Source organism: Narcine bancroftii, chromosome 8 (genome assembly GCF_036971445.1).
Source record: "Narcine bancroftii isolate sNarBan1 chromosome 8, sNarBan1.hap1, whole genome shotgun sequence".
Taxonomy (NCBI): domain Eukaryota; kingdom Metazoa; phylum Chordata; class Chondrichthyes; order Torpediniformes; family Narcinidae; genus Narcine; species Narcine bancroftii.
In genome coordinates, this window is record NC_091476.1 from 131,449,716 (window position 1) to 131,463,565 (window position 13,850).

Here is a 13,850-nt window from a genome sequence, read left to right on the forward strand (position 1 = left end):
AAATGGATACACAGAATTTAGGTGTTCAATAACCTTCTTTGGTTCAACAAATTTCAATGGATCAGTCTGAGATGATTCAAGCTACAGGATTCAAAATACAAGAAGATACAGAGCTTGATGGTGATCAAATGAATAAAAACCTTAAGAAGATGTGCTCATGCCTAAAAATGAACTATTTCTTATAAAATTTATGTAAGGAATGTTCTTGCTGGGGAGAGGGGTGGGGGAGGTCTTTCCTTCTCTTTCTGTAACCATATACCTACCACCTTGTGATGAGAGCTACTTCCCGTATAATAGAGAAGAATAGAGCTGGATTTGCAGTATTTCTTTTTGGGATTCTTTTCAGTTTTTCCTTTCTTTTTCTTGGACCAGCCAGGTATAATTGAGGTTTCTCTGGTGCTCAGGATCCAGGGGGAGGAGCAAAGAGAGTTTTGAATCTTTACTGGAAGTATTAAATAGTTGATAACAGAGTATTAAATTTTGTAAGTTTTAATATAAATGGGTTTAATAACCAGATTAAGAGAAAAAGGATGTTAGCTTATATATATATATATATATATATATATATATATATTTTTTTAAAAGTCGATATTACTTTTTTACAAGAAACTCACTTAACAGGGAAAAAACATCAGAAATTAAAGAGAGATTGGGTATGTCAAATGGTAGCTTCAACTTTTAATTCTAAAGCAAGAGGAGTTGTGATATTGATTAAAAAGACTTTACATGTTAAAATTCAAAAGGTAATTACAGATCCTGCGGGAAGATTTGTTTTGATTCATTCTCAAATTTATTCTGAAATGTGGACACTTATGAGTATTTATGCACCAGATGTGCATGATGAAGGCTTAATTCAAGATACTTTTATGCAATTTACTGATGCTCATAACAAGGTTTTAATAGGAGAGATTTTAATTGTTGTCTGAATCCAATATTGGATAAGTCAGTAAGATCAGTTGTAAAATCCAAAACAGCAAAGAGGATTTTGGAATTAATGAAAGATCTAAATGATAGATATTTGGCAGAGGTTAAATATGAAGGAAATGGATTACTCTTTTTATTTTTATAAATATGACTCTTATTTGAGAATACATTTATTTTTAATTTTCCAGGGTTTCTGTGTCATACCAAACCTCAGCAATCTCCTGAGAAAGTAGAGGAGCTGATGTGCTTTCTTCACAACTGCAGGAAGAATTATGTTTACTGATTATAAAGCTAGAATTTTATCTGATCATTCTCTACTTTTGATGTCATACTTAGTCCCTAAGATTTATAGATGTTGAAGAGAGTAGATTTTTATGATTTTATAAGGAAACAGAATCAGATATTTTAGAGATAAATTCTAATTCAGTGGATAATAAGTTTGTTCTTTGGAGTGCTTTGAAAGCTTACTTGAGAGGTCAGATAATGTTATGTAGCAAAAATTAAGAAAGATTATATGAAAGAGGTTGATCAATTGAAAAAGGAAATAGAAGTTTTAGAAAAAGATTAACAAAGAAAGGCTTCTGATGAGAAAAGGTAAAATACAATACCAAAAAACTTCATTACAATATGATCCACTTATAGACCAGAAAAAATTAATTGAGAGAACTAAAAGGAATTATGAATTAGGAGAGAGTGCTCATAAGGTTTTATCTTGGCAGTTAAAAAAAAGGAACAAACTCCTAAAACAATTAATGCTATTAAAAAGAATTCTTAAGAAGATTACTTATAAACCTCAAGAAATTAATGATTGATTTTAAGATTTCTATTTTAATTTATATAGATCTCAATCAATTAGTGAGGAGACAAATATTGAGTTTTTTAAAAAATCTCAAGTAAATTTATCTAGTTTGAATTATCAGGATCAAAGAGATTTAGTTGCTCCTTTTATGTCAAGAGAAATTATTGAGGTATTATGTTCGTTGCAGAGTGGTAAGTCACCGGGGGAGGATAGCTTTCTGTCTGAATTTTTAAAGAAATTTAAAGACCTTTTAATAATACCCCTTTTATGGAGGTGTTAAAAGAAGCAGCGACATTCCATTCTTTGCCAGAATCTTTTTCAAATGCAATTATTAGTTGTACCAAAAAAAAGAGATCTGTTAAAGCCTGCATCTTATAGACCACTGTTATTATTGAATGTTGACTATAAAGTTATTGTTAAAATGTTAGTGAATAGATTAGCTAAATACTTACCAAATTTAATTCATTTAGATCAAACCGGATTTGTTAGAAAGTGTCATTCTGCTGATAACATTGCTAGATTGATTAGTTTAATTCACTTGGCCCAACAAACAAAAAGGTGACTTAGCTGTATCAGTGGCATTAGATGCAGAAATCGTTAGACAGGTTAGAATGGATTTTCTTTATAAAATATTGGAAAAGTTTGGTTTTGGACCTGTATTTCTTAATTGGGTTAAAACTTTATATAAAAGTTCATCTGCAAAGGTAATGACTAATTGACAAATTTCTACTTCTTTTAAATTGACTAGATCAACTAGACAGGATGTCACTTATCTCCTGCTTTGTCTATTTTAGCAATAGAACCTTTAGCACAACTAATAAGACAAGATTTTAAGATTAAAAGTATAAAAGTTCATCAAGAAGAATATAAATCTATTTGCTGATGATGATTTGGTTTGTTTGACTAACTCTAGAAATTTGTTGTGTCAATTACATACAAGATTGGAAGAATATGGTGAAGTATCTGGGTATAAGATTAATTTGGAAAAAAGTTAAATTTCGCCCTTAGTTAAAGGTGACTATACTCAATGAAAAAGGACCACTCAATTTAGGTAGCCAGATGTTGGAATTAAATATTTAGGTATTAAAGTTGATAATGATTTCAATAGTTAATATAAATTGAACTATTTACCATTACTTTAAAAAAAGGATTTAAATAGGTGGAATGATCTACCTGTAACGATTAAGATTAATATTTTTTTAAACTTCAGTATTTTTTTCAGTTGATTCCCATCTCAATTCCTCAGAAATTTTTCAAAGACTTGAATATGTGTTTGAATTTTTTTTAATGGAAAGGGAAAATGGCAAGGGTTTCTTTGGAAAAATTAACGTAATTTTAAATTGGGAGGTTTACAACTTCCTCGTTTTAGGAATTACTACAAGGCAGCTCAATTAAGATTTATTAATGTACTGTTTGAAGTAGAAAAATTGTCGGTTTGGGTTAATATAGAATTTAGTAAAATAGGAGAAATTAATATACAGGATTGTTATTTATAAATGGAATTCAAAATTGTTGGTGGGAAATAGAGATACTCCTGTTTTAAAACATTTGATTGAATTATGGAATAAATTTGATTGAATTATGGAATAAAATTGATTATGAAATAGGTGCGAAAGGTTTAATGTCTCGAAAAATGCCTTTATTTCAAAATAGACATTCTTCTTTTCATGGACAATCAATTTCTGAGGACTTGGATGCAGATGGGTGTGCAGAGAATATAAGATTGTTTTGAAGATGAAAGATTTATTACTTTTGAATGAATGAAGAATAAATTTAATGTGCCAAATAATGCTTTCTTTTGTTACTATAAAGTAATGGCTTTTTTGATTGATAAGTCCTACTTTGATGTTATCTACTCATAGTGAATTGGAATTTTTGATTAGTAATACTAATGCACATAAATTTATTTCTGTCATGTATAATTAACTTAAATAAGCCCCTAAAATAGGGAAACATAAATCGAGATTAAGATGGGAAACTGATTTAAATAAACAAATAGAAGAGGTAGGGATAATATGACAAAAATCAATAATGTTAGACTCAGATTAGTTCAATATAATTTTGTTTTGCATTCGTTATATTTTAACTCCTCAAAAATTAAAGAAATTGAATCCTATATTATGAGATTTATGTTTTTGATGTGGTCAAGAAGTGAATATTTTCTGCATTCTAATTGGGAATGTTCTAAAGTTAAAGTTATTGGGAATGTTTCAGAACGATTAATAAGAATTTGGTTCCTGCAGGACCCAATGCTCTTTGTTGGGTAATATTAAGATCATAAGACCTAAATTGAAATTAATTATGTATCAAATTGAATTTATACAAATTGCTTAAGCAGTTTCTAGGGAGTGTATAGCTGTTACTTGGAAATCAGATATTGAGTTGGGAATGGAGAGGTGCCATGCAGAATTACATAGTTACTTGTGAAGGTATCAGGTATTTTGGAAGTTTTGGTTCCCTTATTTATATGGTGTAGGTATGAATGCTTAATAAGCAATCTGTCGACTCCTTCTCTTGGTAATCCCTGGCACCACTATGTTATTAAAAACTTTGTTTAACAATTTATTCTCTTGACATTCTCCAGTTCTTTTTGTTTCTTTTTCCTTTTCTTTTTTACCTTTTGAAAATACGTTATTGAATGAAATGTATTTACTGTTGTGGTTTAAAAATGGTTAAATAAAATATATATTTTTTAATGTTCATAATTATAAACCTCTAGCTTTCCCTTTCTGAAGTCAACGATCATCTCCTTAATTTTGGTGACATTGACTGTGAGGTTGTTTTTGGTTCCCCATTCACCAAGTTTTCAATCTCCCTCTTGTATGGTGTCTCATCGCCCCTCTTGGTACAACCAGCTACCATGGCATCGTCAGCGATTTTGTGGATGATGTTGCTGTTGTACCAAGCCACACAGTCATAGGTGTATAGCAAGTGGCTAAGAACGGAGCCCTGGGGTGCTCTAGTACTGATGGGGATTATGGAGAATATTTTCTTGCCAATCCTCATTGATTGTGGTCTGGAGAGAAGAACTCAAGGATTCAATTATAAAGTGGGGTGTTGAGACCCAGATCTTGGATTTTGCTGATCAGTTTTGAGGTGATGGTGTTAAATGCCGAAACGTGGTCTATAAAGAACATCCTGATGTATGCATCTTTGCTATCTAGGTTTTCCAGGGCTTTGTGTACAGATCCATGTCGCCACTCAGACAGGAGCTGATGTGCTTCAACACCAGCCTTTCAAAACAATTTCATCACTGTTGACATGAGTGCAACTGGTCGATAGTCATTTGGGCAGGTTACCACACTCTTCTTAGGCACCTACATGATTGACACTTGCTTGAAACAGTTGGCTACCACACCCTGCTGGAGTGAGATGTTGAAGATGTATGTGAATATGTTGGCAAGTTTGTCAGCATAGTTTTTTAATACTCGGCTGGGTACTCCATGCTTTGGACTGGATGCTTTCCTCAGATTCACTTTCCTGGAGGCAGCCTGCACGTCATCCTCGGATATGGAGAGGAGAGGATCATCAGGGGACATGGGGCTGCAGAGTGGTGGTTCTTCCTTGTTCTTGTAGTCAAACTGGGCATAGAAGAAGACATTGAGTTCATCGACCACATTGATCTGAGTCTGCAATCACAAATTGGCCCACCTACTGACTTCATTACAACAAGCCAGTCATTTCATCATTACCAGGACAAGTTATGGGCTTGTTTGAGTTCCAGATAATTTAATTAACTGAATCAAAATATTCCAGCTGCTTCAGTGGGAGGTGAAGTGTCTGGTTGTCAGCCCAGGTTTCAGGATTTCTGGCCCAGTAACAGAACCACTCTCCAGTCATCAAGTACACTGAGGAACAAAATACTGCAATCCCTCTCTCTATGAACGGAGATTATATAAAATACAGATTTGCATAAAATACACATCGGATTAAACCAAAGAGAAATACTCTAATAATAGAACCCTCAGTCACGGCCCTGCCATACCTGACCTGGTTAAAATCCTTTCTGTTATCTAAGGATCAGATACTGACACCTCAGTTCATCCACAATCCTCTAGTTTTACATCAAAGCCAGCTGTGGCTCACTCACACTTTTCAATGTCTTTAAGTGTTTAATTCCTTTTTTTTTAAAACATCACGATCAGCGTGGCTTCATTCCACATTCTAATAATCTCAGCAAGGATACATTATTTTCTGAGGCTAGAACAACACAAGGTACCAACTGGGACTAGATTCTGGAATGGGGAAGAGGAACAGGATCTAAACACATCTACCAACACACTTTAGATTTCTGACCTTCTTCAAGGAGATCAGATTCCAAAATGAATTCCTAAGTTCATCAGCTCAGAGTTTAAAGCAAAGCAATGAGGGATGGTCCCCTGATCTTGTTCATAGTTCTTAGATTTGTTTTGAGTCACTTCTGCAAGAAACACCAGTCTCAGATCACCCCGACTTGGAAATCTGAAACAAAGTGAATGCTGGAACCAGGGACCCACTTATCTCAGTCTGAAATCTACTCCCCCGAATCTTGAGGCTATATTTTCTAGTCTTGGGCATATGGTGCAGCCCAACACACCCCAACAAATGGGGGAAAAAAACAGGAAAAGGCAAGAAACCTTTTGCCATGTCTCAGTTGGGGGGTGGGGTCACACTGTTGACACCAACTGCAGCTCCTGAAATCATTGACCTTCAGTACAGGCAGAAACTGGTAAAAGGTTTTAATCAGCCAACAGTCCATTCAGGAGTTCCCACTTGTTGCACTAAACGACAAAGACCCAATTCCTCCTTGGTTGTCTAATTTGCTGAAAATGTTGTCCTGAAAATTCACAAGAGAAGCTTTGCTTTTATAATCAATGACCGCTGTTTTGCCAACAGCATGCAGTTGAATCAATCTAAGGAATGATATGCTCAAGAAATCTATGGGAACAAATATCAGCTCACAAAGCAAATTTAACTGTCAAAACTTAACAGGCCTGCCAACAATTTTCAAATTCAGAAATTAAAACATTAGCAAAACCCTGTTTACAAAGCCACGTAGGTCATTTCCAGTTGTAATTTTCAGCACAGATGCCAAACGACAGTCTGTGTGGATGAATGAGATGTCATTTGCCAGCTCATACCCGATCTGTGAGTGTCTGCAGTTCCCACGTCCACTTTGAGTGAAATCAAGTCCATCGTCCACGCCAAGGAAATGCCCAGGATGACCATTAGAGAGCAACTTGGAGGAAGAGATTGGATTGCGGAATGGTTGCCAATTACAGTTTAAATGAAGCAGATGATCTTCAATGTTTTCTCTGCGGAATTTACCTGCTATTTATTGAAATAAAGCCAAGAATGAGAAAGTCACAGCCATGTTTCAGAGAGCGGGTTTTCCGATACAAACTGAAAGCCTCTATCATTTTTATTTCCCACTCTTTAACATACACTTTTAGATTCTAGGATTAACATTGCACAGACTACTGAAGATCATGCCAGAAATTTTCCAAGTTAACCTTTGATGTTCACCGATTTGCATCGAGGTGATTAAAGATGTGAATTCAACAAGGGTGGCTTTCAATTAGCAGAATTAGAAGGATTGTATATTACTGCCAAGCAAAATCTTCCTGCTGGGCACATTGAAGGTTTTCCCCTTTTAATCCAGGGCTGCACTAAATCACCAGAGCCCAAGAAACCCCACCCAGTAAGATAACAGGGCATTTCCTGCAATTTTCTACATCAAAGCTTGGAGCAGCCTCCTGAATCAAGGATTAGGGAGCAGGTAACAGTTCTCTTGGCACTTCTCATTTTAAGCCTCAGTGGGCTTCTCTGCGAACAAAAGTCAGCAAAAACCAAAATGATTGAGTTGAAATATGAAAGGGAGCAAGTAAAGCCTGTCCCCAGTCTCTGAGAGAAACAGCAGGAGCATGTAAAGAGTATCATACTGAGTATCAGGAAAAACATAAAAATGGACAGCCTAACTCTATCCTTCAGAAACTTACATCAGTGAAAGGAACCTATCCTGATCTACCCAAACCTATCCAGGGAACACTGTCATGGCTGGAACTATAAACTTCTAAAGCCTCTTCCTGCTGTTAGTCTGGTTAACCCTGGAGATCCTTCAGGAGGTCCTTTCCCCCTCAACTCCTTGCTGCTTCTTGGCAATGATATCACCTTGGGTACCAAAGGTGGAGGGAGTTGGTGTCTAAATGGAGTGTGAGTGACACACAGGAATCCTTTCCAGCATGGCACACAGGCATAGCAGTTGCAGAGTTATTTTCTTAAATAATTTATTCCATCACTCCAAATTCAATGCAGAAATTAAGGCTTAAATTGTATCCACTCTTCCATATGAGATATAGTCTTAACTTTGCTTTTTGATTCACGGTATGATTCAAAAGCTACAAAATATATCTAACCCTAGAGATAAGCTACTCAGATGACTTTTGTTTTTGGTTAGTTTTCCTTTTTTTTTTAAATAGAGTAGGTTAGGTGGGGTTTATATTTAAATAATATTTTTGATGTCTTTACCTCAGTGGAGGGGGACTGAGTTTATACGGTTTGAAGTTTTATCTTGATATATGCATACATGTGATACTGTATTTTCAATTTCATCCTCTTCTTCATTGTATTGTATTTATTATATTTAACAAATTGAAAAAGAAATTCAGACTTAAAATTCTCCTCATACTTTATTTCTCTCTTCTAATTAAATTTCATTCCAGCAGCTCAGTGGGTGGGGATGCAAGACTCAACAAAGCCCTCCACTGAAATGTGTGGCCACTCTATATTCAGGCTGACACCTTGTTTGAAGGGCAGCCTATGTGTTGGGGCACAGTCCAAGAATCTGAAGTCTGATCTATTTATTTGTCTGAAGGATTATGCCTACAAAGGAAAGCTTTCTTAGCCGCTGGCCAATCTACAAGACAAAGTTGTGTAGCTGCAAGCCCTGCAACAACATGATTGTTCCCACAATAACTCATCAATAATTTTCCCACATGGTGTTTACTATGCAATGTATTTCATTCCAGGACAACAAGATTGCTTGCAAGAGACATGCAATGGCTCGTCTTTCACAAAGCATCCATGCATCCTTCCAGATATGATCCGTGCTTACCCATTCAGTTACTGGCCTTCAGTACCAGATCATGCTCCTTCTGCACCCAAGGATGGACTGAATGTATTGCAATACACAATTGGAGCTCATTAACCTGGCTGATCCTTGATGCTCATGACAAAGGCCCTAATAATTCCATAAACTACAAACTCTTTTAAAAAAAACTATCGTTGGAATAAATACAAAATGGTGACCTTATGAAACCTTGATCACATTGATAGCAATAAAATAGAAGGTTGTAGTTATGCTGTGCTACTGCCTTACTTTACCAAGCTCCTACCCATCAGCGAGAGCACACTGGCTCAGAGGCAGCTAAGACCAGAGGATTGACAGGGTGGCTGTGGTCATGCGTGCTTGTAAAGGTGCCAGAACTGGGGGCTGTAAAATACAAAATAGCATCAACTTCAAATACAGATATAAAGATAACTAATACAATTAAAAATAAATGGAAAACTTTCCTGATTCAGAATGTGAGTGCAAATAGCCAGTGGGAATAGTCAAGGGGCTACGAAGGTAACAAGTAATGGAAAGATGGATTAGGACAAGAATGAAGGACTGAAGGGGTGGAGAGGAGGGCTATCACTGCCATCGACCAGACTGTCCTCAATATTCTGATGCTCTACTGTTTATACAATGTAGGTTAATACCAAGGAACCTCCCTAAATATTATCAACCGTAAAGCAAGTGCCATAAATAATACTGTATATGTAACAATGATTAAGAGATGTCTTTGATCATTATTTGTGTGATATGGGAGAAAAAGATTTATAAATCTTTGGCCTCTGTAGGTCATGATCGACCATGGGTACTGGACCACTGGTAGTCACTGTGGAGTGGCCTCTCCAGGGCAAAGCTGATATGGAGATTAGTCTGTTAATAATGTTAGAATACTTTGTTAACAAATGCCATTTCAATAGGTTTATTCATGATTAGAACGTGACCATTGTCCATCTTAATGTGAAAATGGGCAGCAGATGGTGACAGACAATTGGTGCATCTGATTCCAGAAGCCACACATTAACAATTTTAGACTTAATGGTTTCTTTCAAATGTCTGCATGACATCTGCCCTACCTATTTATCTGAAGACCCTCTCAACTTACAGAGGTTGGGTTTATTTCAAGATAGCACTGGGAAATACATGAACCCAGGCACTAATCTCAAGACTAGTTGATTCCAAACCCAAATGCACATGAATGCTTTGACTTGGTTAGAAAATCCTTTAATTGTATGGTGCATCATTTAAACACTGGAAGAGTACCTCACAATGAACACCTAGTGAACTCTGCTGGGGGTCATCTGCATCAAAGGCAGTTGAGGAGAGATGTTCACTGCGTACATTACTCAACAGCATCGTGCAGCATCAACTCCTACCCAGGAATATTCAGCATGACAACAAATCTTTAACCATAACTGCTTGGATTCTGCTTCACCGTTTGCAAGTTCAAACAACAGCTGCACAAGAATTGGAGGCAACAGAATTATAAGTTCAGTATTACGGTTAATTACCATCTCCACAATTAAATCATGGAGATCTCAGCAGAAAACCACACACTTAGCAAAAAAAAATGATTAAAACTATCCAAACTTATTCTTATATAAGAAAAAAAATCTACAAGGTCTTTCAATGCTAATTTGGAAAAATCTAATCAGAAAATTTCCAAGCAAACGGCAATCTCAGTGCTTATGAACATCCAGCAGGCAGCTACCTGACCCAGAATGGCAGTTGGAGCAATCTTGCCTGATGATCCAGGGCTGTGCTATGGGAATGTTGTGCAGGAACATTAAACGAAGGCCTGCCTGCTGTCTCGGACTGGCATGAAAGGTTCTATGGTGCAGTGGATGTAACCAGTGCCCGGGCCTCATCAGTATCACATCACATGATCTTTGTCACACTCTGGGAGCTTGCTGTGCTTCCTGCATCATTTGGAAAGTTCTTTGTTGACTTTAAAATGCACATGGGTATGAAAAACAATGTGAAAATTCAAGTTTCTGTTATGATTAAATGAACAACTAAAGTCTGTAGTTGCCATGTTTGAAGTAAAAACACACGCTGGAGGAACTCAGCAGGTCAAGAGGTGTACTTTATATACCAAAGATAAAGATAGATACCCAACATTCGGGTCTGAGCCCTTCATCAAGGTATGAACAAAATGTAGGCAAATAGCCTGGAGGAGGGGCAGGAGAGGAGCACACACAGTTCCACAGGCAGGAGGTAATAGATGGATAAGGGAGGGAGGGGCACAAGAGCAAACAGGGAAATGGGGATGGCTCTGTAAATGGAGAGGGAAGGGGGTAGAGAGCAGGAGGAAAAAAGACAGAGGGATGGGGAAAGAGAGAGAGAGAGAGCAGGGAGTAAGCTAATAGAAACCAGAGAAGTTCCAATTTACAAGTGGCCCTGGTTTGGCAGTGCAGCGATCATTGGGCTGATCATGACCCAATTTGGTGTGGGCCTTCTCCAGATGCTTTACAAGAAACAGCGTTTGCTCTTGTCCACTGCCCATGGGTTGACACAAATACCAGCAGGGATCTGAATCTCGCAGGACTGAGAGCTGCAGGAAAGCATAGCTGAAATCACTGTGGATCCTGGAGCACAAGCAATCCAATTGGTGGTGTTGTGGACAGTGAGGAAGATTACCATAGATTAAAAGGTGATTTACGAAGGCTGGAGGTGTGGGCTGAGAAATGGATGATGGAATTTAATACAGATAAGTGTGAGGTGTTACATTTTGGAAAGGCAAATCTAAATAGGTCATTTGCATTAAATGGTAAGCTATTGAGATGTGCAGAGCAACAAAGGGATTTAGGAGTTATGGTAAATAGTACCCTCAAGGCTGACACTCAGGTAGATGGTGTGGTGAAGAAGGCATTTGGAATGTTGGCCTTCATAAATCGGAGTATTGAATTCAAGAATAGGGAGGTTATGATGAAACTGTACAAGGCATTGGTGAGGCCAAATTTGGAGTACTGTGTACAGTTTTGGTCACCAAATTATAGGAGAGATATAAACAAAATAGAGAGAGTGCAGAGAAGGTTCACGAGAATGTTGACAGGATTTCAAGGTTTGAGTTACAGGGAAAGGTTGTGCAGACTGGGGCTTTTTTCTCTGGAGCGTAGAAGATTGAGAGGGGACTTGTTAGAGGCGTTTAAGATTTTAAAAGGGACAGATAGAGTAAACGTGGATAGGCTTTTTCAATTAAGAGTGGGGGAGATTCAAACTAGAGGGCATGGTATAAGATTGAAGGGGGAAAATTATAAGGGGAACATGAGGGGAAATTTCTTTACACAAAGGGTGGTAGGGATGTGGAATGAGCTTCTGACAGACGTGGTCGAGGCGGGATCATTGGTTACATTTAAGGAAAGACTGGATAGTTACATGGATAGGAGAGGACTGGAGGGGTATGGACCGGGTGCTGGTCAGTGGGACTAGGAGGGTGGGGATTGGTTACGGGATGGACTAGTAGGGCCGAACTGGCCTGTTCTGTGCTGTAAGTGGTTATATGGTTAAGTCATCGTAGCAATTATAGCTTCCAACTGGAGGGAATTCAACGTAAGTGACCAAGCAGTACTCTCCCCTCACACCTCATCATTACTTTTCCCTTGATGAAAAGAACAATTAAATAGAAATGGATATCTGGCTTTTTGGTGCAGAGTATTAGCACATGGTACGGGACTTATCTGTTCAATAACAAATTCTAATTAATTGTACTGTACAACGTGCTCTCATTTAGGGGAAAAATTAAAATGTTGAAATTAGACCTTTCAATTCCAGGAAATTAAGTGAAGATGGTATCTGAAAAAGAGGCAAAAATCCCTCAACTCAAGGAAATGTGCTCCAGCTGTGTGCAATGCTGAAATAAAAATTCAACAGGCACTATGGCAAACAGAATTTTAATAAAATGGCTTGACATTTCTGCAAGAAAGAAAATTTCAACTTGAAAGGTTTATCTATTCAGACAGGTTAAAAAGCAGCATTATGTACTTTTCCTGTCATCCTAGTTAAGGAGATTGACCATTATAGGGACATAAACCTCACCCAGAACACTCTCAGCTTTCTATGTCCACAAAATTTCAGCTTTAGAAATGCTCCACTGAAATCTTCTGCGGCACATTTTTCTTCAACCATTATTCTGAAGAACAGTGACCCCCTACAAAAGGAGCTTAGTGCATTCCTAAGCCTTACAAAGTGGAAACCCCTCTCCTTTGATATTGCACAGTGTACTATATGTCAGAAATGCGCAATATTTATCCAAATACAAGTACATCTAACTGGCTGTTGGGCTGCTTGATATACAGAGAAAATAGGATTTACGATTCCATTCTCATTAATAGCATTCCAGAAAGGCTAGAAATTATGGCACTGATCTTCGGGCTTCAGAATTTATACTGAAGATTCATTATATTTTCTGTAACAGCTGCAATTTTTCATATCCAAATTCCATTTGTGAGAGGGCAAGCAGATGCAAACATTGCCAGTTCTTAAAAGATTTTTTTTCAAATCGCGGAATAGAAAGCTCCCAATTTGTTAACCTAGCTCCTCAACTTGACTGCTGAACATGATCACGTGGGCCATGGTAATTTATCACTTGGAAGGGTGCCATAAATCTATGCGTCCTATAATTAAGCCTTTGTGTACAGCTGAATATGCAAAGGAGAACATCAAGTACCCCATGCATTAGTCAAGAGGTCACACGGTAACTCACCTGAAGAAAAGTCAGCCCAAATGAAAGACTGGAGAGTTGTGACGAACATTTGCAAACAGTCTACTCAGCATCTCAGAGCAGTAACCAGTACCTCACATGCTCAGAAAAGGAGAGACACATGAATAAAGTCACCAACCAGGAATACAGTATGATCAAATGCTCTCTGGAAGAGAGCAGCTCAAACACCACATGACCACACCACCACCCAGGGTGGAAGAGCCCGCTCAATCATGACCCCCCCATCCATCACCCTCCACACACCCCTGCCCCACCATCACGACAGCTCCAGTGGGCATCACTACGGGTGTTTACCCAGCATCAGCAAACTCAGC

At 37.6% G+C, this 13,850-nt stretch overlaps 1 protein-coding gene across 12 annotated transcripts in view; it reads right to left on the reverse strand.

The window, feature by feature from the left end:
- cadm1a (cell adhesion molecule 1a) overlaps window positions 1-13,850 on the reverse strand; it is a 338,433-nt gene that overhangs the window by 203,173 nt on the left and 121,410 nt on the right. For 2 of the 12 annotated variants that reach the window (XM_069894894.1, XM_069894895.1), the window contains exons 2-3: window positions 9,081-9,194; window positions 6,844-7,033 (exon numbers count right to left, since the gene is read on the reverse strand). The exons of the other annotated variants lie outside the window; for them this stretch is intronic. In XM_069894894.1, coding sequence (XP_069750995.1) covers window positions 6,844-6,931 — 88 coding nt within the window. In that variant the 5' untranslated portion in view covers window positions 6,932-7,033; window positions 9,081-9,194. The remainder of the gene's footprint in view (window positions 1-6,843; window positions 7,034-9,080; window positions 9,195-13,850) is intronic. 12 annotated transcript variants of the gene reach the window in all.